This window comes from Oncorhynchus gorbuscha, linkage group LG05 (assembly GCF_021184085.1).
Source record: "Oncorhynchus gorbuscha isolate QuinsamMale2020 ecotype Even-year linkage group LG05, OgorEven_v1.0, whole genome shotgun sequence".
Taxonomy (NCBI): domain Eukaryota; kingdom Metazoa; phylum Chordata; class Actinopteri; order Salmoniformes; family Salmonidae; genus Oncorhynchus; species Oncorhynchus gorbuscha.
In genome coordinates, this window is record NC_060177.1 from 95689818 (window position 1) to 95711661 (window position 21844).

A 21844-nucleotide genomic window follows, 5' to 3' on the forward strand; every position below is an offset into this window, starting at 1 on the left:
GTAACGCCAGGGTAGTGGGTTCGATCCCCGGGACCACCCATACGTAGAATGTATGCACACATGACTGTAAGTCGCTTTGGATAAAAGCGTCTGCTAAATGGCATATATTCTTATCGTTCTCTGAACTATTGGAGAACATTCCCAATATCAAACCAGCTGGACAACATTCCTAGAACATTACAGAAAATTAGAAAATTTAATTAAATGTAGCCATGTTTGATCTTTTAGGAAAATTCTGTTAAAGTAATGAAATAAATAGCAACACAAATACATGTTTGTTACGTTCCTTAAATGTGCTGAGAATAGCAAATACATCCTGCAGCATTCCCGTGAAGTTTTCGGAAGGTTTTATACAAAACAATAACCATAGGACAACCAAGCTTTAAGAAACATGGTTCTCAGAAATTGATGTGATGTTCTGTGACCTGCTGGCGGGGTACTTGCGTGCGTGTGTGCTGGACACGTTTTGGTGGCGTGATAGATAAACCAATCACAATCGCAACAAAAAAAAATGATATCAACCAATGACTGCCTGAACATTCCTCCCTTGGCATGTGATATTGCCCAATAGGAAACGCTGACTGTGGGTTTGGATGCGGTCCTGCTACATGATGAACAGAGAGAGGAGCTAGAGGCGCAGTTGTGTAATTCGCATCACTGAGGATCTGATTTGGACGGAGCAGGACGCAACAGACACTTTACAGAAGGAACTCAATCACTTTAAACATGGACAAAAAACAGACCATTAACTTCGGCGCTGGACCTGCAAAACTACCACAGTCTGTAAGTCTGACTTTTTACTGTGCATTGAAACCCGAAAATGTAATGATTGTAGCCTGTAACATGAAGATAAACCGAAATGAATTGTATGGATGCTACTTTTTCCGTCATGCAATTTGCAAAAGTGCAAAGTTTAATACAAAATATTTGATACAAAATCAAGCGTTTTATTTGATGAGAGCAGGCAAGCGGTTGCATCTCTTTCGTCGTTGAAACATCATGATACATTTTATCTTTTGTAAACTGACCATTTGATGAATGTGAACAGAAACGGCGTGTTAAAACATGACGAAATATATTTTATCACGGAAGAAGAGTAGACTGGCAGGCCTTTGGTGAAACGAGGTAGTTGCATCAGCCGGGTAAACATCCATGCGGGAAATGTTCCGGTGTCTTCTCCGGTGCCAAGCGACACTAGAACACCTCTAGACGGCGCTAGAACCACTGTCAAATCGGTCGGGCTTATCCAAAAGTTGTTGATTTATCCCGGTGCCACCGGTCTGTTCTGTTTTTTTTATAGACCTATTCATTCAGTTCCCCGATCTTTTTTACTTTTATTTTTAGAATGACCTGTATTCAAACTGAAATAATTATATTCAAGGACTTGTAAGGGGTTTTCATTGAAGTGAATGTGCTGTGTTTTCAGGTGCTGTTACAGGCGCAGAAAGAACTGCTCGACTATAATGGTAGCGGAGTCAGTGTCCTGGGTGAGTGTGTCTCTCTCAGACAGCGAGGCGCACACTGGTTGAATCAACGTTGTTTCCACCTATTTATTATATATATATATATCACACATACAGCACCAGTCAAAAGTTTGAACACACCTATTAATTCAAGGGGTTTTATTTTATTTGTACTATTTTCTACATTGTAGAATAATAGTGAAGACATCAAAACTATGAAATAACACATATAGAATCATGTAGTAACCAAACAAGTGTTAAACAAATTAAAATATATGTTTTGAGATTCTTCAAAGTGGCCATCCTTTGCCTTGATGACAGCTTTGCACAGTCTTGGCATTCTCTCAACCAGCTTCATGAGGTAGTCACCTGGAATGCATTTCAATTAACAGGTGTGCCTCCCTCAGGGTGTCTTAATAGCTATTTATTGTATTTGATTCTGTCCTTGCAGAGATGAGCCATCGGTCGTCGGACTTCACCAAGATCATGAACACCACAGAAAACCTGTTGCGGGAGCTACTGTGAGTATAAACACACACCATCCTACTGGTCATGAGCTTCTCTCCCTCTATCTATGAGCTTCTCTCCCTCTATCTATGAGCTTCTCTCCCTCTATCTATGAGCTTCTCTCCCTCTATCTATGAGCTTCTCTCCCTCATTATGTTCTGGCTCTGCTCCTGATTTCTGTTTAAATCAGAAACAACCGTCTGGGAGAACGTGTTGGTGTCTGGGAGACCGTGTTGGTGTCTGGGAGAACGTGTTGGGAGAACGTGTTGGTGTCTGCATGTGTTTTCAACTGTCTGGGAGAACGTGTTGGGAGAACGTGTTGGTGTCTGCATGTGTTTTCAACTGTCTGGGAGAACGTGTTGGTGTCTGGGAGAACGTGTTGGTGTCTGGGAGACCGTGTTGGTGTCTGGGAGACCGTGTTGGTGTCTGGGAGACCGTGTTGGTGTCTGGGAGAACGTGTTGGTGTCTGGGAGAACGTGTTGGGAGAACGTGTTGGTGTCTGCATGTGTTTTCAACTGTCTGGGAGAACGTGTTGGTGTCTGGGAGACCGTGTTGGTGTCTGGGAGACCGTGTTGGTGTCTGGGAGAACGTGTTGGTGTCTGGGAGAACGTGTTGGGAGAACGTGTTGGTGTCTGGGAGAACGTGTTGGGAGAACGTGTTGGTGTCTGGGAGAACGTGTTGGGAGAACGTGTTGGTGTCTGGGAGAACGTGTTGGGAGAACGTGTTGGTGTCTGCATGTGTTTTCAACTGTCTGGGAGAACGTGTTGGTGTCTGGGAGAACGTGTTGGTGTCTGGAAGACCGTGTTGGTGTCTGGGAGAACGTGTTGGTGTCTGGGAGACCGTGTTGGTGTCTGGGAGAATGTGTTGGTGTCTGGGAGACCGTGTTGGTGTCTGGGAGACCGTGTTGGTGTCTGGGAGACCGTGTTGGTGTCTGGGAGAACGTGTTGGTGTCTGGGAGAACGTGTTGGGAGAACGTGTTGGTGTCTGGGAGAACGTGTTGGGAGAACGTGTTGGTGTCTGGGAGAACGTGTTGATGTCTGGGAGAACGTGTTGGTGTCTGGGAGAACGTGTTGGGAGAACGTGTTGGTGTCTGGGAGAACGTGTTGGTGTCTGGGAGAACGTGTTGGGAGAACGTGTTGGTGTCTGGGAGAACGTGTTGGGAGAACGTGTTGGTGTCTGGGAGAACGTGTTGGTGTCTGGGAGAACGTGTTGGTGTCTGGGAGAACGTGTTGGTGTCTGGGAGAACGTGTTGGTGTCTGGGAGAACGTGTTGGGAGAACGTGTTGGTGTCTGGGAGAACGTGTTGGGAGAACGTGTTGGTGTCTGGGAGAACGTGTTGGAGTCTGCATGTGTTTTCAACTGTCTGGGAGAACGTGTTGGTGTCTGGGAGAACGTGTTGGTGTCTGGGAGAACGTGTTGGTGTCTGGGAGAACGTGTTGGTGTCTGGGAGAAAGTGTTTCATCTTTCTTTTGATTGAACTCGTGACATTTTACCCTGACTGCCTTTCAGACTAGTTGTGCATTCTAGAACACCCCACATCGTTGGCTAGGCAACAGTGTATCATTCTAGAACATAATAATAATAGGCAACAGTGTATCATTTAGAAGACCCCACATCCTTGGCTAGGCTTACAGTCATTCTAGAACATACATCCTTGGCTATGGCAACAGTGTATCATTCTAGAACACCCCACATCCTTGGCTAGGCAACGGTGTATCATTCTAGAACACCCCACATCGTTGGCTAGGCAACAGTGTATCATTCTAGAACACCCCACATCCTTGGCTAGGCAACAGTGTATCATTCTAGAACACCCCACATCCTTGGCTAGGCAACGGTGTATCATTCTAGAACAGTGGTTCCCAAACTTTTTAAAGTCCCGTATCCCTTCAAACATTCAAGCTCCAGCTGTACCCCCTCTAGCACCAGGGTCAGCACACTCTCAAATGTTGTTTTTTTGCCATCATTATAAGCCTGCCACACACACTATACAATAAATGTATTAAACAAAAGAATGAGTGTGAGTTTGTCATAACCCGGCTCATGGGAAGTGACAAAGAGCTCTTATAGGACCAGGGCACAAATAATAATATAATAATAATCAATGCTTTTTCTCTTTATTTAACCATCTTACATATAAAACATGATTTGTCATAGAAAATGGTGAATAACTCACCACAGGTTAATGAGAAGGCTGTGCTTGAAAGGATGCACATAAACTCTGCAATGTTGAGTTGTATTGGAGAGAGTCTCAGTCTTAAATCATTTTCCACACACAGTCTGTGCCTGTATTTAGTTTTCATGCTAGTGAGGGCCGAGAATCCACTCTCACATAGGTACGTGGTTGCAAATGGCATCAGTGTCTTAACAGTGTGATTTGCCAAGGCAGGATACTCTGAGCGCAGCCCAATCCAGACATCTGGCAGTGGATTCTGATTAAATTACATTTTCACAGAACTGCTTGTTGCAATTTGGATGAGTCTCTCTGGTTCAGATATCGGTAAGTGGACTGGAGGCAGGGCATGAAAGGTCAAATGAATCCAGTTGTTTGTGTCGTTCGTTTCAGGAAAGTACCTGCGTAATTGCACACCCAGCTCACTCAGGTGCTTCCCTATATCACATTTGACATTGTCCGTTAAGCTTGAGTTCATTTGCACACAAAAAATCATACTATGATGGAAAGACCTGTGTGTTGTCCTTGTTAATGCAGACAGAGAAGAGCTCCAACTTCTAAATCATAGCCTCAATTTTGTCCCGCACATTGAATATAGTTGCGGAGAGTCCCTGTAATCCTAGATTCAGATCATTCAGGCGAGAAAAAAACATCACCCAGACAGACCAGTCGTGTGAGAAACTCATCATCATGCAAACGGTCAGACAAGTGAAAAACATCTTTCAAACTGTCAGGCATTCCCTTGGCAGGAAGAGCCTCTCGGTGGATACTACAGTGTACCCAAGTGGCGTTGGGAGCAACTGCTTGCACATGCGTTACCACTCCACTAGGTCTCCCTACGTTTGACTACGAGAGAGTAACGGTTAATGTGATTGGATGAGTAACGGTTAATGTGATTGGATGAGTAACGGTTAATGTGATTGGATGAGTAACGGTTAATGTGATTGGATGAGTAACGGTTAATGTGATTGGATGAGTAACGTGAATGTGATTGGATGTGGTTTGTGATTGGATGAGTAACGGTTAATGTGATTGGATGAGTAACGGTTAATGTGATTGGATGAGTAACGGTTAATGTGATTGGATGAGTAACGGTTAATGTGATTGGATGAGTAACGGTGAATGTGATTGGATGAGTAACGGTTAATGTGATTGGATGTTAATTATTTGACTGGGCTTCCTGTATTTGACATTGTGTTGTTTTTTCGCTGAACACTAGATAGTGTCGTTTTTATTTTTGGCAGTGAAACGAGGCTCCTGAAACGAGAGAAAAAAAACTTGACCAAATGTTTAGTCCCTTTGGACAATATAAATGGACTGTTTGAACATGAAGACAAAAATATGAATCATATTTTGATGTGGGTCCCCCAGTTTGAGAATACCTGTTCTAGAACACTCCACATTGTTGCCGAGCCAGCAGTGGTATCATTCTAGGTTGGAGGGTTTTTCCACACATCGTTGTGTTTGAATAGATACATCTTTGTTTGTTTAGTGTGTTCCAGTTTTTTTGTTGTTGAAGTGATTACATTCTCTGTATTCTTCAAATGCATTGAGCTGATTTCTGATGTGCTGTTCCTTCTTATCCCGATAGTGTATGTCTGTATTGTTTTAGTGAGTCACCATAGTGAGGGCTCAGGTTTTCTGGGTCTCTGTGTTTTTGGTTGGACAGATTCCTCAAATCCTTTTTTAGGGATTTGCATTCTTAGGCTATCTAGTTGATTTAAAAAAAAATGAGATTCTCTCTCTCCCTCTCTCTCTCTCTCTCTCTCTCTCTTTCTCTCTCTCTCTCTCTCCCTTTCTTTCTTTCTCTCTCTCTCTCTCTCTCTCTCTCTCTCTCTCTCTCTCTCTCTCTCTCTCTCTCTCTCCAGGAGTATCCCAGACAACTACAAAGTCATGTTCTTCCAGGGGGGCGGGACGGGCCAGTTTAGTGCCGTCCCCCTCAATCTGATTGGTCTAAAGGAGGACAGGTGTGCTGATTACCTAGTGACGGGCACCTGGTCGTCCAATGCTGCCAAGGAAGCTGAGAAATACGGCAAGGTCAACGTGGTTCACCCCAAACTGGACACCTACACCAGTAAGGGGGGGTTGGGGGTGTGTGTGTGTGGAGCCAGTTGTTGCCCATGAGTGATAACAGGAGACACAGTGTTCCGTGTTAACAGTTTAACGTAGCAGAATGACTCCTCATGTCTCCTGTTGACACTATCTATCTGCCTCACACCATTAACCCACACTAACAACATGTGACTGAGAACCACACTAACATGTGACTGATTCCCACACTAAGGCCTGACAAAATTGATTCACTTTTCTTTTAGAAAAGTGAGTCGAGTGAGTCTTTTTAAAAATAATAATCAATAAAAAAATTTTTTTACAAAATATATATAAAAAAAAATATATATATATATACTGCTCAAAACAATAAAGGGAACACTTAAACAACACAATGTAATTAGTCGTAAAGCAACATTTGTGTTTGAGAGAAAGTGTTCCAAGAGCAACTGAAAGGGTTTTCTACAGTATTTTAGAAAGTTCTCTGGTGCAGTGGATAATTACACTAATGCATGGTGTCCAAGCTATAAAACTCAATCTGATACTCACCTGGCTGTTCTAGAGCGTTACACCAAATACAATGGAGCTCGTCATTCTCTGAGAGACTGTCTGGCATGCAGGCTATGTTTCTACGTGGTTGGGCATGCTATGTTTCTACGTGGTTGGGCAGGCTATGTTTCTACATGGTTGGGCATCAGTTCAGGGCAGGCTATGTTTCTACGTGGTTGGGCAGGCTATGTTTCTACGTGGTTGGGCAGGCTATGTTACTACGTGGTTGGGCAGGCTATGTGTTTGGACTGCATAGTTGTCTGCATTGTTATCTTCACACTCGTCAGTGTAGAATGAGCAGGTTTTGACAATGTCCTCATACATAGCTAGACTTTATCCCGGTTAGTCTCAGACTAGGTAGCCCCTGTGTCCTCATACTCAGCAAACTGGATGCAGTTTTATTACAGTGCCATCCGTTTTGTCACTAAAGCACCTTATACCACCCACCACTGCGACTTGTACGCTCTAGTCCGCTGGCCCTCACTACATATTCGTCGCCAGACCCACTGGCTCCAGGTCATCTACAAGTCCATGCTAGGTAAAGCTCCGCCTTATCTCAGTTCACTGGTCACGATGGCAACACCCATCCGTAGCACGCCCTCCAGCAGGTGTATCTCACTGATCATCCCTAAAGCCAACACCTCATTTGGCCGCCTTTCGTTCAGGTTCTCTGCTGCCTGTGACTGGAACGAATTGCAAAAATTGCTGAAGTTGAAGACTTTTATCTCCCTCACCAACTTCAAACATCTGCTATCTGAGCAGCTAACCGATCGCTGCAGCTGTACATAATCTATTGATAAATAGCCCACCCATTTTCACCTACCTCATCCCCATACTGTTTTTATTTATTTACTTTTCTGCTCTTTTGCACACCAATATCTCTACCTGTACATGATCATCTGATCATTTATCACTCCAGTGTTAATCTGCAAAATTGTAATTATTCGCCTACCTCATGCCTTTTGCACACATTGTAAATAGACTCCCCTTTTTTTCTACTGTGTTATTGACTTGTTAATGGTTTACTCCATGTGTAACTCTGTGTTGTCTGTTCACACTGCTATGCTTTATCTTGGCCAGGTCGCAGTTGCAAATGAGAACTTATTCTCAACTAGCCTACCTGGTTAAATAAAGGTGAAATAAAAAATAAATTTAAAAATCCAAAACCTTATCCTGATCACTCAGACTAGCCCAGTTAGCAATGAGCACTCGGGAGGCCGGCATCCTTCCAGAGTGGTCGAGCGCCTGCCCTTTTTAAAAACAATTCACACCGATCTTGACAAACCATTTCTGTATGGACCTCGCTTTGTGCATGGGCGCATTGTCGTGCTGAAACAGGAAAGTGCCTTCTCCAAACTTTTGCCACCAAGTTGGAAGCACAGAATTGTCTAGAATTTAATTGTATGCTGTAGCGTTAAGATTTCCCTTCACTGGAATTAAGGCGCCTGAACCATGAAAAACAGCCCCAGACCATTATTCATCCTCCACCAAACTTTACAGTTGGAACTATGCATTCGGCCAGGTAGCATTCTCTTGGAATCCGCCAAACACAGATTTGTCCATCAGACTGCCAGATGGTGAAGCGTGATGCATTACTCCAGAGAATGTGTTTCCACTGCTCCAGATCCCAATGGCGGTGAGCTTTACACCACTCCAGCTGACGCTTGACATTGCGCATGGTGATCTTAGGTTTGTGTGCGGCTGTTCGGCCATAGAAATCAATTTCATGAAGCTCCCAGAGAACAGTTATTGTGCTCACGTTGCTTCCAGAGACAGTTTAGAACTCTATTGTGAGTGTTGCAACTGAGGACAGACAATTTTTTAAAAGTTCTTCAGCTCTCGGGGCTCCCGTTCTGTGAGCTTGTGTGGCCTACCACTTCGCGGCTGCGCCGTTGTTGCTCCTGGACATTTCCTATGACGGTGCCAGGTTGAAAGTCACTGAGCTCTTCAGTAAAGCCATTCTACTGCCAATGTTTATCTATGGAGATTGCGTGGCTCTGCTAAGTTTTATACACCTGTCGGCAACGGATGTGGCTGAAATAGCCGAATTTACTATTTTGAAGGAATGTCCACATACTTTTGGCCATGTAGTTTAGTAATTAAAGTAACATAGTAAAGAAATCAAATAAGTGACGTTGTAAATATACTAAAAATACCTCAAAAACCTATAGCCATATAGCATGGGTCTCCTACCTTTTCTAGCATGAAAAATGTAACATGTAGCAAGCTGTATTTTATATTTTCCCAAATTGTCAGTTTTGTACTCAATTACAATTGTTCATAGATTAAATTGGATATTCTGAGTCCATGTCAAATAAATCACATCAGAATATATTTTTTGGGTCAGAAAGGAAATGAATCAATGAAGGAATGTGCCGGCCTATACTGCTGCTGTTCATTTCATGTGTGGTTAAGCCAATAGTAACTAACCAGGGATAACGGATTTAACTGGGATCTTTCAGGTGGAATGCTTGTTATACAGTATTGGTTCATGACGGTTTAGGCCTTGTTGTGGCTTGTAAGGCTCTGATTGGCCAAAAGGGTTCCAACAAGACTTCTACTGTTTTTCTCTGCAGTCATCCATCCGGTGCCTTGTTGTGGCTTGTAAGGCTCTGATTATCCAAAAGGGTTCCAACAAGACTTCTACTGTTTTTCTCTGCAGTCATCCATCCGGTGCCTTGTCGTGCCGTCCTGAACAGAACTGCAGAGTTGATTTTCCTTCCATTCACTCTGGAAGATGCTTCTTTGAAGATGGGCTAGTCAGCCGTGTGGTTCCCAGTGGGGTGATGATGGTTCCCAGTGGGGTGATGGTGGTTCCCAGTGGGGTGATGATGGTTCCCAGTGGGGTGATGGTGGTTCCCAGTGGGGTGATGGTGGTTCCCAGTGGGGTGATGGTGGTTCCCAGTAGGGTGATGATGGTTCCCAGTGGGGTGATGATGGTTCCCAGTGGGGTGATGGTGGTTCCCAGTGGGGTGATGGTGGTTCCCAGTAGGGTGATGATGGTTCCCAGTAGGGTGATGGTGGTTCCCAGTGGGGTGATGGTGGTTCGCAGTGGGGTGATGGTGGTTCGCAGTGGGGTGATGGTGGTTCCCAGTGGGGTGATGGTGGTTCCCAGTGGGGTGATGGTGGTTCCCAGTAGGGTGATGGTGGTTCCCAGTGGGGTGATGGTGGTTCCCAGTGGGGTGATGGTGGTTCCCAGTGGGGTGATGGTGGTTCCCAGTGGGGTGATGGTGGTTCCCAGTGGGGTGATGGTGGTTCCCAGTGGGGTGATGGTGGTTCTCAGTGGGGTGATGATGGTTCCCAGTGGGGTGATGGTGGTTCTCAGTGGGGTGATGATGGTTCCCAGTGGGGTGATGATGGTTCCCAGTAGGGTGATGGTGGTTCCCAGTGGGGTGATGGTGGTTCCCAGTGGGGTGATGGTGGTTCCCAGTGGGGTGATGGTGGTTCTCAGTGGGGTGATGATGGTTCCCAGTGGGGTGATGGTGGTTCCCAGTGGGGTGATGATGGTTCCCAGTGGGGTGATGATGGTTCCCAGTAGGGTGATGGTGGTTCCCAGTGGGGTGATGGTGGTTCCCAGTGGGGTGATGGTGGTTCCCAGTGGGGTGATGGTGGTTCCCAGTGGGGTGATGGTGGTTCCCAGTGGGGGGGTGATGATGGTTCCCAGTGGGGTGATGGTGGTTCCCAGTGGGGTGATGGTGGTTCCCAGTGGGGTGATGGTGGTTCCCAGTGGGGTGATGGTGGTTCCCAGTGGGGTGATGGTGGTTCCCAGTGGGGTGATGGTGGTTCCCAGTGGGGTGATGATGGTTCCCAGTAGGGTGATGATGGTTCCCAGTAGGGTGATGATGGTTCCCAGTAGGGTGATGATGGTTCTCAGTGGGGTGATGATGGTTCCCAGTGGGGTGATGATGGTTCCCAGTGGGGTGATGATGGTTCCCAGTGGGGTGATGATGGTTCCCAGTAGGGTGATGATGGTTCTCAGTAGGGTGATGATGGTTCTCAGTGGGGTGATGATGGTTCCCAGTGGGGTGATGATGGTTCCCAGTGGGGTGATGATGGTTCCCAGTGGGGTGATGGTGGTTCTCAGTGGGGTGATGGTGGTTCCCAGTGGGGTGATGGTGGTTCCCAGTGGGGTGATGGTGGTTCCCAGTGGGGTGATGGTGGTTCCCAGTGGGGTGATGGTGGTTCCCAGTGGGGTGATGGTGGTTCCCAGTGGGGTGATGATGGTTCCCAGTGGGGTGACGGTGGTTCCCAGTGGGGTGACGGTGGTTCCCAGTGGGGTGACGGTGGTTCCCAGTGGGGTGACGGTGGTTCCCAGTGGGGTGACGATGGTTCCCAGTGGGGTGACGATGGTTCCCAGTGGGGTGACGATGGTTCCCAGTGGGGTGACGATGGTTCTCAGTGGGGTGACGATGGTTCCCAGTGGGGTGACGATGGTTCCCAGTGGGGTGACGATGGTTCCCAGTGGGGTGACGATGGTTCCCAGTGGGGTGACGATGGTTCCCAGTGGGGTGACGATGGTTCCCAGTGGGGTGACGATGGTTCCCAGTGGGGTGACGATGGTTCCCAGTGGGGTGATTATGGTTCCCAGTGGGGTGACGATGGTTCCCAGTGGGGTGACGATGGTTCCCAGTGGGGTGACGATGGTTCCCAGTAGGGTGACGGTGGTTCCCAGTGGGGTGACGGTGGTTCCCAGTGGGGTGACGATGGTTCCCAGTGGGGTGACGATGGTTCCCAGTGGGGTGACGGTGGTTCCCAGTGGGGTGACGATGGTTCCCAGTGGGGTGACGATGGTTCCCAGTGGGGTGACGATGGTTCCCAGTGGGGTGACGATGGTTCCCAGTGGGGTGACGATGGTTCCCAGTGGGGTGACGGTGGTTCCCAGTGGGGTGACGGTGGTTCCCAGTGGGGTGACGATGGTTCCCAGTGGGGTGACGATGGTTCCCAGTGGGGTGACGATGGTTCCCAGTGGGGTGATGATGGTTCCCAGTGGGGTGATGATGGTTCCCAGTGGGGTGATGATGGTTCCCAGTGGGGTGACGGTGGTTCCCAGTGGGGTGATGATGGTTCCCAGTGGGGTGATGATGGTTCCCAGTGGGGTGATGGTGGTTCCCAGTGGGGTGATGGTGGTTCCCAGTGGGGTGATGAGAGCAGTGTAATATGATGGTCCCACTTAATTTCGCTTTCCAGGTACTTTACTGAGGACAGCTAATCAGCCGTACCAGTGATTGTCCGGGAGGTGAGTTTATCGTCTCTACCTCGTGTTGAGATTCAAAATTAAAACCACTTTAAATGTGCAGCTGCAGCTTCATGCTTTTCTGGTCTGCTATGTTCATTTCTTAATTCATCATTTATACAGTTTGTTTGAAAGGAGCAGTTCCGTCAGGCTGACACGCTCCCTGACCTCACTCGGAGTCGTGACTTGTCACTTGTACAAAGTTATGTAAAACAATTATCTTATTGTTTCTCAAATCAAATCCTTCTCTTAACCTCTTAAGTCGACCCTCTACTTTTTCGAACATTCTGTTAAAAATCGCGCAACATTTCAGCGCCCTGCTACTCATGCCAGGAATATAGTATATGCATATGATTCGTATGTGTGGATAGCAAACACTCTGGCGTTTCTAAAACTGGTTAGCAGGAAAACCTGATCACTGAAAATGGAAATAAATATCCTTGCACTTACTTCCAGGAATTGTTCAAAGTGAACCGAATTACATGAGACCGAGGTTTCAGCGCCTACAGCTACCACACGTTGTCTAGAGTCTTGTCATTTGATTCGCAATTGATTCTTGGTCTAACCGGTTCAAGGGAACTCCTTCCCTCCGTTCTCCGACCGGATGTTTTGGTCGAGCTCTCTCGGCCATGTTTTTTTCCAGACGACACCTATAGAAGTTACGTCGCCTCCTGATGAATTTTATCGCTTATTAACGTGTACTAATACCTAAAGTTGCATTACAAAAGTATTTCGAAGTGTTTTGTGAAAGTTTATCGTCGACTTTTTGAATTTTAAAAAATGACGTTACGTTATGAAACGCTCTTTTTTTCCGTTTATCATACAGTCTACATAGAACGATATCTAGGCTATATATGGACCGATTTAATCGGAAAAAAAGACCCAATAGTGATTATGGGACATCTAGGAGTGCCAACAAAGAAGATGGTCAAAGGTAATGAATGTTTTATATTTTATTGTGCGGTTTGTGTAGCGCCGAATATGCTAATTATTTTGTTTACGTCCCCTGCGGGTCTTTTGGGGTGTTACATGCTATCAGATAATAGCTTCTCATGCTTCGCCGAAAAGCATTTTAAAAATCTGACTTGTTGCCTGGATTCACAACGAGTGTAGCTTTAATTCAATACCCTGCATGTGTATTTTAATGAACGTTTGAGTTTTAACTAATACTATTAGCATTTAGCGTAGTGCATTTGCATTTCCAGAGCTCTAGATGGGACGCCTGCGTGCCAGGTAGGAGCAAGTGGTTAACAAAAACACTTCCATAATTTTTCATATTACATGTACAACATATGGAAACTGGTACATGTAGTGGGTATACTTTCCAAGTTACAGTATTTCCTTTGTTATATTTTTTAATGACATCACAAAATAATAAAATGACATTAGTGTTCTATAGATCGCCTCTGACCATTTCTTATGGTCTACGTTACAAATATTGTTCCAGTAGTTGCTTTTGAGCGTGTTAGAGTTTCGTCGGGAAAAAGTATCTTGGAAACAAAGTACATTCCTTAGGTGAATATTGGAGACGAAGACCTGACATCCCCCCCCCCCTCTTGATTTACGACAGGACGTGAGTTGTTAATCACCACTAGTTCGCCCCCCCACCCTGCGAGGGTCTGATTGAAGTTATTCACCTGATCTGACCTATTTAGATTCTCGTGGTCAGTCATTGACAAATGATTCTGACCGTGTGTGGTCTAATGATTCTGACTGTGTGGTCCTCCAGAGATCCCTGACCCCAGCAGTTGGTCGTTGACCCCTGGATCGTCCTACGTGTATTACTGCTGCAACGAGACAGTGCACGGCGTGGAGTACAACTTCATCCCCGAAACCCACGGAGCCGTCCTGGTCTCTGACATGTCATCTAACTTCCTGTCCCGACCCGTCGACGTTTCCAAGGTAAGGTTGAGCATTTCACTTGGTTCCCACGACACAACCACGCTGCAAAGTCAAAATCGGCTACGTCATTACATTTTTTACATTTATTTAACTAGGCAAGTCCCTTTAAGAACATATTATTCTTTACAATGACGGCCTAGGAACAGTGGGTTAACTGGCCTAGGAACAGTGGGTTAACTGGCCTAGGAACAGTGGGTTAACTGGCCTAGGAACAGTGGGTTAACTGGCCTAGGAACAGTGGGTTAACTGGCCTAGGAACAGTGGGTTAACTGCCTTGTTCAGGGGAACAGTGGGTTAACTGGTCTAGGAACAGTGGGTTAACTGCCTTGTTCAGGGGGTTAACTGCCTTGTTCAGGGGAACAGTGGGTTAACTGGTCTAGGAACAGTGGGTTAACTGCTTTGTTCAGGGGCAGAACGACATTTTTACATCATTAAAATGCATGGAAATGAGATTTGAGGTGCTGATTTGAGGTTATGGTTATGCAGCATAATGTATGGTAAAGGAAAGCTTGCCAACTACTGCATGTTATTTTACCATACAGAAATGACCTAAAACATGTAAAGGGAAATAACCCATTAATAACTTCCTGTGTGTTGGTGTTTATTCAATGTGTTATTAATAGTTTGGGCTGATCTTCGCTGGGGCTCAGAAGAACGTGGGCTGTGCTGGTGTTGCTGTGGTGATCGTGAGAGAGGATCTCATTGACCACGCCCTGACGGAGTGTCCCATTGTCCTTAACTACCAAGTGCAGGCTCAGAACAACTCCCTGTACAACACACCAGCCTGCTTCAGGTAACACACACACAGTGCCTTGCTTCAGGTAACACACACACACACCAGCCTGCTTCAGGTAACACACACACAGTGCCTTGCTTCAGGTAACACACACACAGTGCCTTGCTTCAGGTAACACACACACAGTGCCTTGCTTCAGGTAACACACACACACACCAGCCTGCTTCAGGTGACACACACACAGTGCCTTGCTTCAGGTAACACACACACAGTGCTTTGCTTCAGGTAACACACACACACCAGCCTGCTTCAGGTAACACACACACAGTGCCTTGCTTCAGGTAACACACACACCAGCCTGCGTCAGGCTTCAATTACTGCAGGTTTGCAGCAGGTATGGGTGTGCAGGCTTCTGGACCCCACCCTTCACTGCCATATAGTGGACCCATATAGTGGACCCCACCCTTCACTGCCATATAGTGGACCCGTATAGTGGACCCCACCCTTCACTGCCATATAGTGGACCCATATAGTGGACCCATATAGTGGACCCCACCCTTCACTGCCATATAGTGGACCCCACCCTTCACTGCCATATAGTGGACCCCACACTTCACTGCCATATAGTGGACCCATATAGTGGACCCCACCCTTCACTGCCATATAGTGGACCCATATAGTGGACCCCACCCTTCACTGCCATATAGTGGACCCCACACTTCACTGCCATATAGTGGACCCCATACTTCACTGCCATATAGTGGACCCATATAGTGGACCCATATAGTGGACCCATATAGTGGACCCCACACTTCACTGCCATATAGTGGACCCCACACTTCACTGCCATATAGTGGACCCCACACTTCACTGCCATATAGTGGACCCATATAGTGGACCCATATAGTGGACCCCACACTTCACTGCCATATAGTGGACCCATATAGTGGACCCCACACTTCACTGCCATATAGTGGACCCATATAGTGGACCCTACCCTTCACTGCCATATAGTGGACCCATATAGTGGACCCCACCCTTCACTGCCATATAGTGGACCCATATAGTGGACCCATATAGTGGACCCCACCCTTCACTGCCATATAGTGAACCCCACCCTTCACTGCCATATAGTGGACCTCACCCTTCACTGCCACATAGTGGATCCCGCCCTTCACTGCCATATAGTGGACCCATATAGTGGACCTCACCCTTCACTGCCATATAGTGGACCCATATAGTGGACCCCACCCTTCACTGCCATATAGTGGACCCCACCCTTCACTGCCATATAGTGGACCCATATAGTGGACCCATATAGTGGACCCCACCCTTCACTGCCATATAGTGGACCCATATAGTGGACCCCACCCTTCACTGCCATATAGTGGACCCCATATAGTGGACCCCACCCTTCACTGCCATATAGTGGACCCATATAGTGGACCCCACCCTTCACTGCCATATAGTGGACCCCACCCTTCACTGCCATATAGTGGACCCCACCCTTCACTGCCATATAGTGGACCCCACCCTTCACTGCCATATAGTGGACCCCACCCTTCACTGCCATATAGTGGACCCATATAGTGGACCCATATAGTGGACCCATATAGTGGACCCCACCCTTCACTGCCATATAGTGGACCCATATAGTGGACCCATATAGTGGACCCCACCCTTCACTGCCATATAGTGGACCCATATAGTGGACCCCACCCTTCACTGCCATATAGTGGACCCATATAGTGGACCCCACCCTTCACTGCCATATAGTGGACCCCACCCTTCACTGCCATATAGTGGACCCCACCCTTCACTGCCATATAGTGGACCCCACCCCACACTGCCATATAGTGGACCCCACCCTTCACTGCCATATAGTGGACCCATATAGTGGACCCCACCCTTCACTGCCATATAGTGGACCCATATAGTGGACCCCACCCTTCACTGCCGTATAGTGGACCCCACCCTTCACTGCCATATAGTAGACCCATATAGTGGACCCATATAGTGGACCCCACCATTCACTGCCATATAGTGAACCCCACCCTTCACTGCCATATAGTGGACCTCACCCTTCACTGCCACATAGTGGATCCCGCCCTTCACTGCCATATAGTGGACCCATATAGTGGACCTCACCCTTCACTGCCATATAGTGGACCCATATAGTGGACCCCACCCTTCACTGCCATATAGTGGACCCCACCCTTCACTGCCATATAGTGGACCCATATAGTGGACCCATATAGTGGACCCCACCCTTCACTGCCATATAGTGGACCCATATAGTGGACCCCACCCTTCACTGCCATATAGTGGACCCCACACTTCACTGCCATATAGTGGACCCCATACTTCACTGCCATATAGTGGACCCATATAGTGGACCCATATAGTGGACCCCACACTTCACTGCCATATAGTGGACCCCACCCTTCACTGCCATATAGTGGACCCATATAGTGGACCCATATAGTGGACCCCACACTTCACTGCCATATAGTGGACCCATATAGTGGACCCCACACTTCACTGCCATATAGTGGACCCCACACTTCACTGCCATATAGTGGACCCATATAGTGGACCCTACTCTTCACTGCCATATAGTGGACCCATATAGTGGACCCCACCCTTCACTGCCATATAGTGGACCCATATAGTGGACCCATATAGTGGACCCCACCCTTCACTGCCATATAGTGGACCCATATAGTGGACCCCACCCTTCACTGCCATATAGTGGACCCATATAGTGGACCCCACCCTTCACTGCCATATAGTGGACCCATATAGTGGACCCATACAGTGGACCCCACCCTTCACTGCCTTATAGTGGACCCATATAGTGGACCCATATAGTGGACCCATATAGTGGACCCATATAGTGGACCCCACCCTTCACTGCCATATAGTGGACCCATATAGTGGACCCCACAATGCCATATAGTGGACCCCACCCTTCACTGCCATATAGTGGACCCATATAGTGGACCCCACCCTTCACTGCCATATAGTGGACCCATATAGTGGACCCCACCCTTCACTGCCATATAGTGGACCCCACCCTTCACTGCCATATAGTGGACCCCACCCTTCACTGCCATATAGTGGACCCCACCCTTCACTGCCATATAGTGGACCCCACCCTTCACTGCCATATAGTGGACCCCACCCACACTGCCATATAGTGGACCCCACCCTTCACTGCCATATAGTGGACCCATATAGTGGACCCCACCCTTCACTGCCATATAGTGGACCCATATAGTGGACCCCACCCTTCACTGCCATATAGTGGACCCCACCCTTCACTGCCATATAGTAGACCCATATAGTGGACCCATATAGTGGACCCCACCATTCACTGCCATATAGTGAACCCCACCCTTCACTGCCATATAGTGGACCTCACCCTTCACTGCCACATAGTGGATCCCGCCCTTCACTGCCATATAGTGGACCCATATAGTGGACCCCACCCTTCACTGCCATATAGTGGACCCATATAGTGGACCCATATAGTGGACCCCACCCTTCACTGCCATATAGTGGACCCATATAGTGGACCCCACCCTTCACTGCCATATAGTGGACCCCATATAGTGGACCCCACCCTTCACTGCCATATAGTGGACCCCACCCTTCACTGCCATATAGTGGACCCCACCCTTCACTGCCATATAGTGGACCCCACCCTTCACTGCCATATAGTGGACCCCACCCTTCACTGCCATATAGTGGACCCCACCCTTCACTGCCATATAGTGGACCCCACCCTTCACTGCCATATAGTGGACCCATATAGTGGACCCATATAGTGGACCCCACCCTTCACTGCCATATAGTGGACCCATATAGTGGACCCATATAGTGGACCCCACCCTTCACTGCCATATAGTGGACCCATATAGTGGACCCCACCCTTCACTGCCATATAGTGGACCCCACCCTTCACTGCCATATAGTGGACCCCACCCTTCACTGCCATATAGTGGACCCCACCCTTCACTGCCATATAGTGGACCCCACCCTTCACACTGCCATATAGTGGACCCCACCCTTCACTGCCATATAGTGGACCCACTATAGTGGACCCCACCCACTATAGTGGACCCCACCCTTCACTGCCATATAGTGGACCCCACCCTTCACTGCCATATAGTAGACCCATATAGTGGACCCATATAGTGGACCCCACCATTCACTGCCATATAGTGAACCCCACCCTTCACTGCCATATAGTGGACCTCACCCTTCACTGCCACATAGTGGATCCCGCCCTTCACTGCCATATAGTGGACCCATATAGTGGACCTCACCCTTCACTGCCATATAGTGGACCCATATAGTGGACCCCACCCTTCACTGCCATATAGTGGACCCCACCCTTCACTGCCATATAGTGGACCCATATAGTGGACCCATATAGTGGACCCCACCCTTCACTGCCATATAGTGGACCCATATAGTGGACCCCACCCTTCACTGCCATATAGTGGACCCCACCCTTCACTGCCATATAGTGGACCCCCCCACTTCACTGCCATATAGTGGACCCATATAGTGGACCCATATAGTGGAACCCACTGCCACTTCACTGCCATATAGTGGACCCCACCCTTCACTGCCATATAGTGGACCCCACCCTTCAGTGGACCCATATAGTGGACCCATATAGTGGACCCATATAGTGGACCCCACACTTCACTGCCATATAGTGGACCCATATAGTGGACCCCACCCTTCACTGCCATATAGTGGACCCATATAGTGGACCCCACCCTTCACTGCCATATAGTGGACCCATATAGTGGACCCCACCCTTCACTGCCATATAGTGGACCCCACCCTTCACTGCCATATAGTGGACCCATATAGTGGACCCCACCCTTCACTGCCATATAGTGGACCCCACCCTTCACTGCCATATAGTGGACCCCACCCTTCACTGCCATATAGTGGACCCCATATAGTGGACCCCACCCTTCACTGCCATATAGTGGACCCCATATAGTGGACCCCGCCCTTCACTGCCATATAGTGGACCCATATAGTGGACCCATATAGTGGACCCCACCCTTCACTGCCATATAGTGGACCCCATATAGTGGACCCCACCCTTCACTGCCATATAGTGGACCCATATAGTGGACCCCACCCTTCACTGCCATATAGTGGACCCCACCCTTCACTGCCATATAGTGGACCCCACCCTTCACTGCCATATAGTGGACCCCACCCTTCACTGCCATATAGTGGACCCCACCCTTCACTGCCATATAGTGGACCCATATAGTGGACCCATATAGTGGACCCATATAGTGGACCCATATAGTGGACCCCACCCTTCACTGCCATATAGTGGACCCCACCCTTCACTGCCATATAGTGGACCCCACCCTTCACTGCCATATAGTGGACCCCACCCTTCACTGCCATATAGTGGACCCCACCCTTCACTGCCATATAGTGGACCCCACCCTTCACTGCCATATAGTGGACCCCACCCTTCACTGCCATATAGTGGACCCCACCCTTCACTGCCATATAGTGGACCCCACCCTTCACTGCCATATAGTGGACCCATATAGTGGACCCCACCCTTCACTGCCATATAGTGGACCCATATAGTGGACCCCACCCTTCACCCATATAGTGGACCCCCACCCTTCACTGCCATATAGTGGACCCATATAGTGGACCCACCCTTCACTGTGGACCCCACCCTTCACTGCCATATAGTGGACCCCACCCTTCACTGCCATATAGTGGACCCCACCCTTCACTGCCATATAGTGGACCCCATATAGTGGACCCTTCACTGCCATATAGTGGACCCTTCACCCATATAGTGGACCCCACCCTTCACTGCCATATAGTGGACCCCCCATATAGTGGACCCCACCCTTCACTGCCACTGCCATATAGTGGACCCATATAGTGGACCCATATAGTGGACCCCACCCTTCACTGCCATATAGTGGACCCCATATAGTGGACCCCACCCTTCACTGCCATATAGTGGAGTGGACCCCACCCTTCACCCATATAGTGGACCCCACTGCCTTCACTGCCATATAGTGGACCCCACCCTTCACTGCCATATAGTGGACCCCACCCTTCACTGCCATATAGTGGACCCCACCCTTCACTGCCCCTTCACTGCCATATAGTGGACCCCACCCTTCACTGACCCATATAGTGGACCCACTATAGTGGACCCCACCCTTCACTGCCATATAGTGGACCCCACCCTTCACTGCCATATAGTGGACCCCACCCTTCACTGCCATATAGTGGACCCCACCCTTCACTGCCATATAGTGGACCCCACCCTTCACTGCCATATAGTGGACCCACCCTTCACTGCCATATAGTGGACCCCACCCTTCACTGCCATATAGTGGCCATATAGTGGACCCCCCACCCTTCACTGCCATATAGTGGACCCCACCCTTCACTGCCATATAGTGGACCCATATAGTGGACCCCACCCTTCACTGCCATATAGTGGACCCATATAGTGGACCCCACCCTTCACTGCCATATAGTGGACCCACCCACCCTTTGCCAGTGGACCCATATAGTGGACCCCACCCTTCACTGCCTGCCATATAGTGGACACTGCCATATAGTGGACCCACCCTTCACTGCCATATAGTGGACCCCACCCTTCACTGCCATATAGTGGACCCATATAGTGGACCCCACCCTTCACTCACTGCCATATAGTGGACCCCACCCTTCACTGCCATATAGTGGACTGCCATATAGTGGACCCTTCCCATATAGTGGACCCCACCCTTCACTGCCATATAGTGGACCCATATAGTGGACCCCACCCTTCACTGCCATATAGTGGACCCATATAGTGGACCCCACCCTTCACTGCCATATAGTGGACCCCACCCTTCACCCATATAGTGGACCCCACCCTTCACTGCCATATAGTGGACCCACTGCCATATAGTGGACCCCACCCTTCACTGCCATATAGTGGACCCCACCCTTCACTGCCATATAGTGGACCCCACCCTTCACTGCCATATAGTGGACCCCCTGCCCACCCTTCACTGACCCATATAGTGGACCCACCCTTCATAGTGGACCCCACCCTTCACTGCCATATAGTGGACCCCACCCTTCACTGCCATATAGTGGACCCCACCCTTCACTGCCATATAGTGGACCCATATAGTGGACCCATATAGTGGACCCCAC

General features: G+C 48.3%; 1 protein-coding gene across 1 annotated transcript in view; it reads left to right on the forward strand.

Moving 5' to 3' along the window:
• The first annotated feature begins 607 nt into the window (after positions 1-607).
• Positions 608-21844, forward strand: part of psat1 (phosphoserine aminotransferase 1) — a 42086-nt gene continuing 20849 nt past the window's right edge. Inside the window, exons 1-6 of the mRNA XM_046351528.1 lie at positions 608-783; positions 1427-1487; positions 1915-1984; positions 6011-6216; positions 13703-13875; positions 14499-14668. Coding sequence (XP_046207484.1) covers positions 727-783; positions 1427-1487; positions 1915-1984; positions 6011-6216; positions 13703-13875; positions 14499-14668 — 737 coding nt within the window. The 5' untranslated portion in view covers positions 608-726. The remainder of the gene's footprint in view (positions 784-1426; positions 1488-1914; positions 1985-6010; positions 6217-13702; positions 13876-14498; positions 14669-21844) is intronic.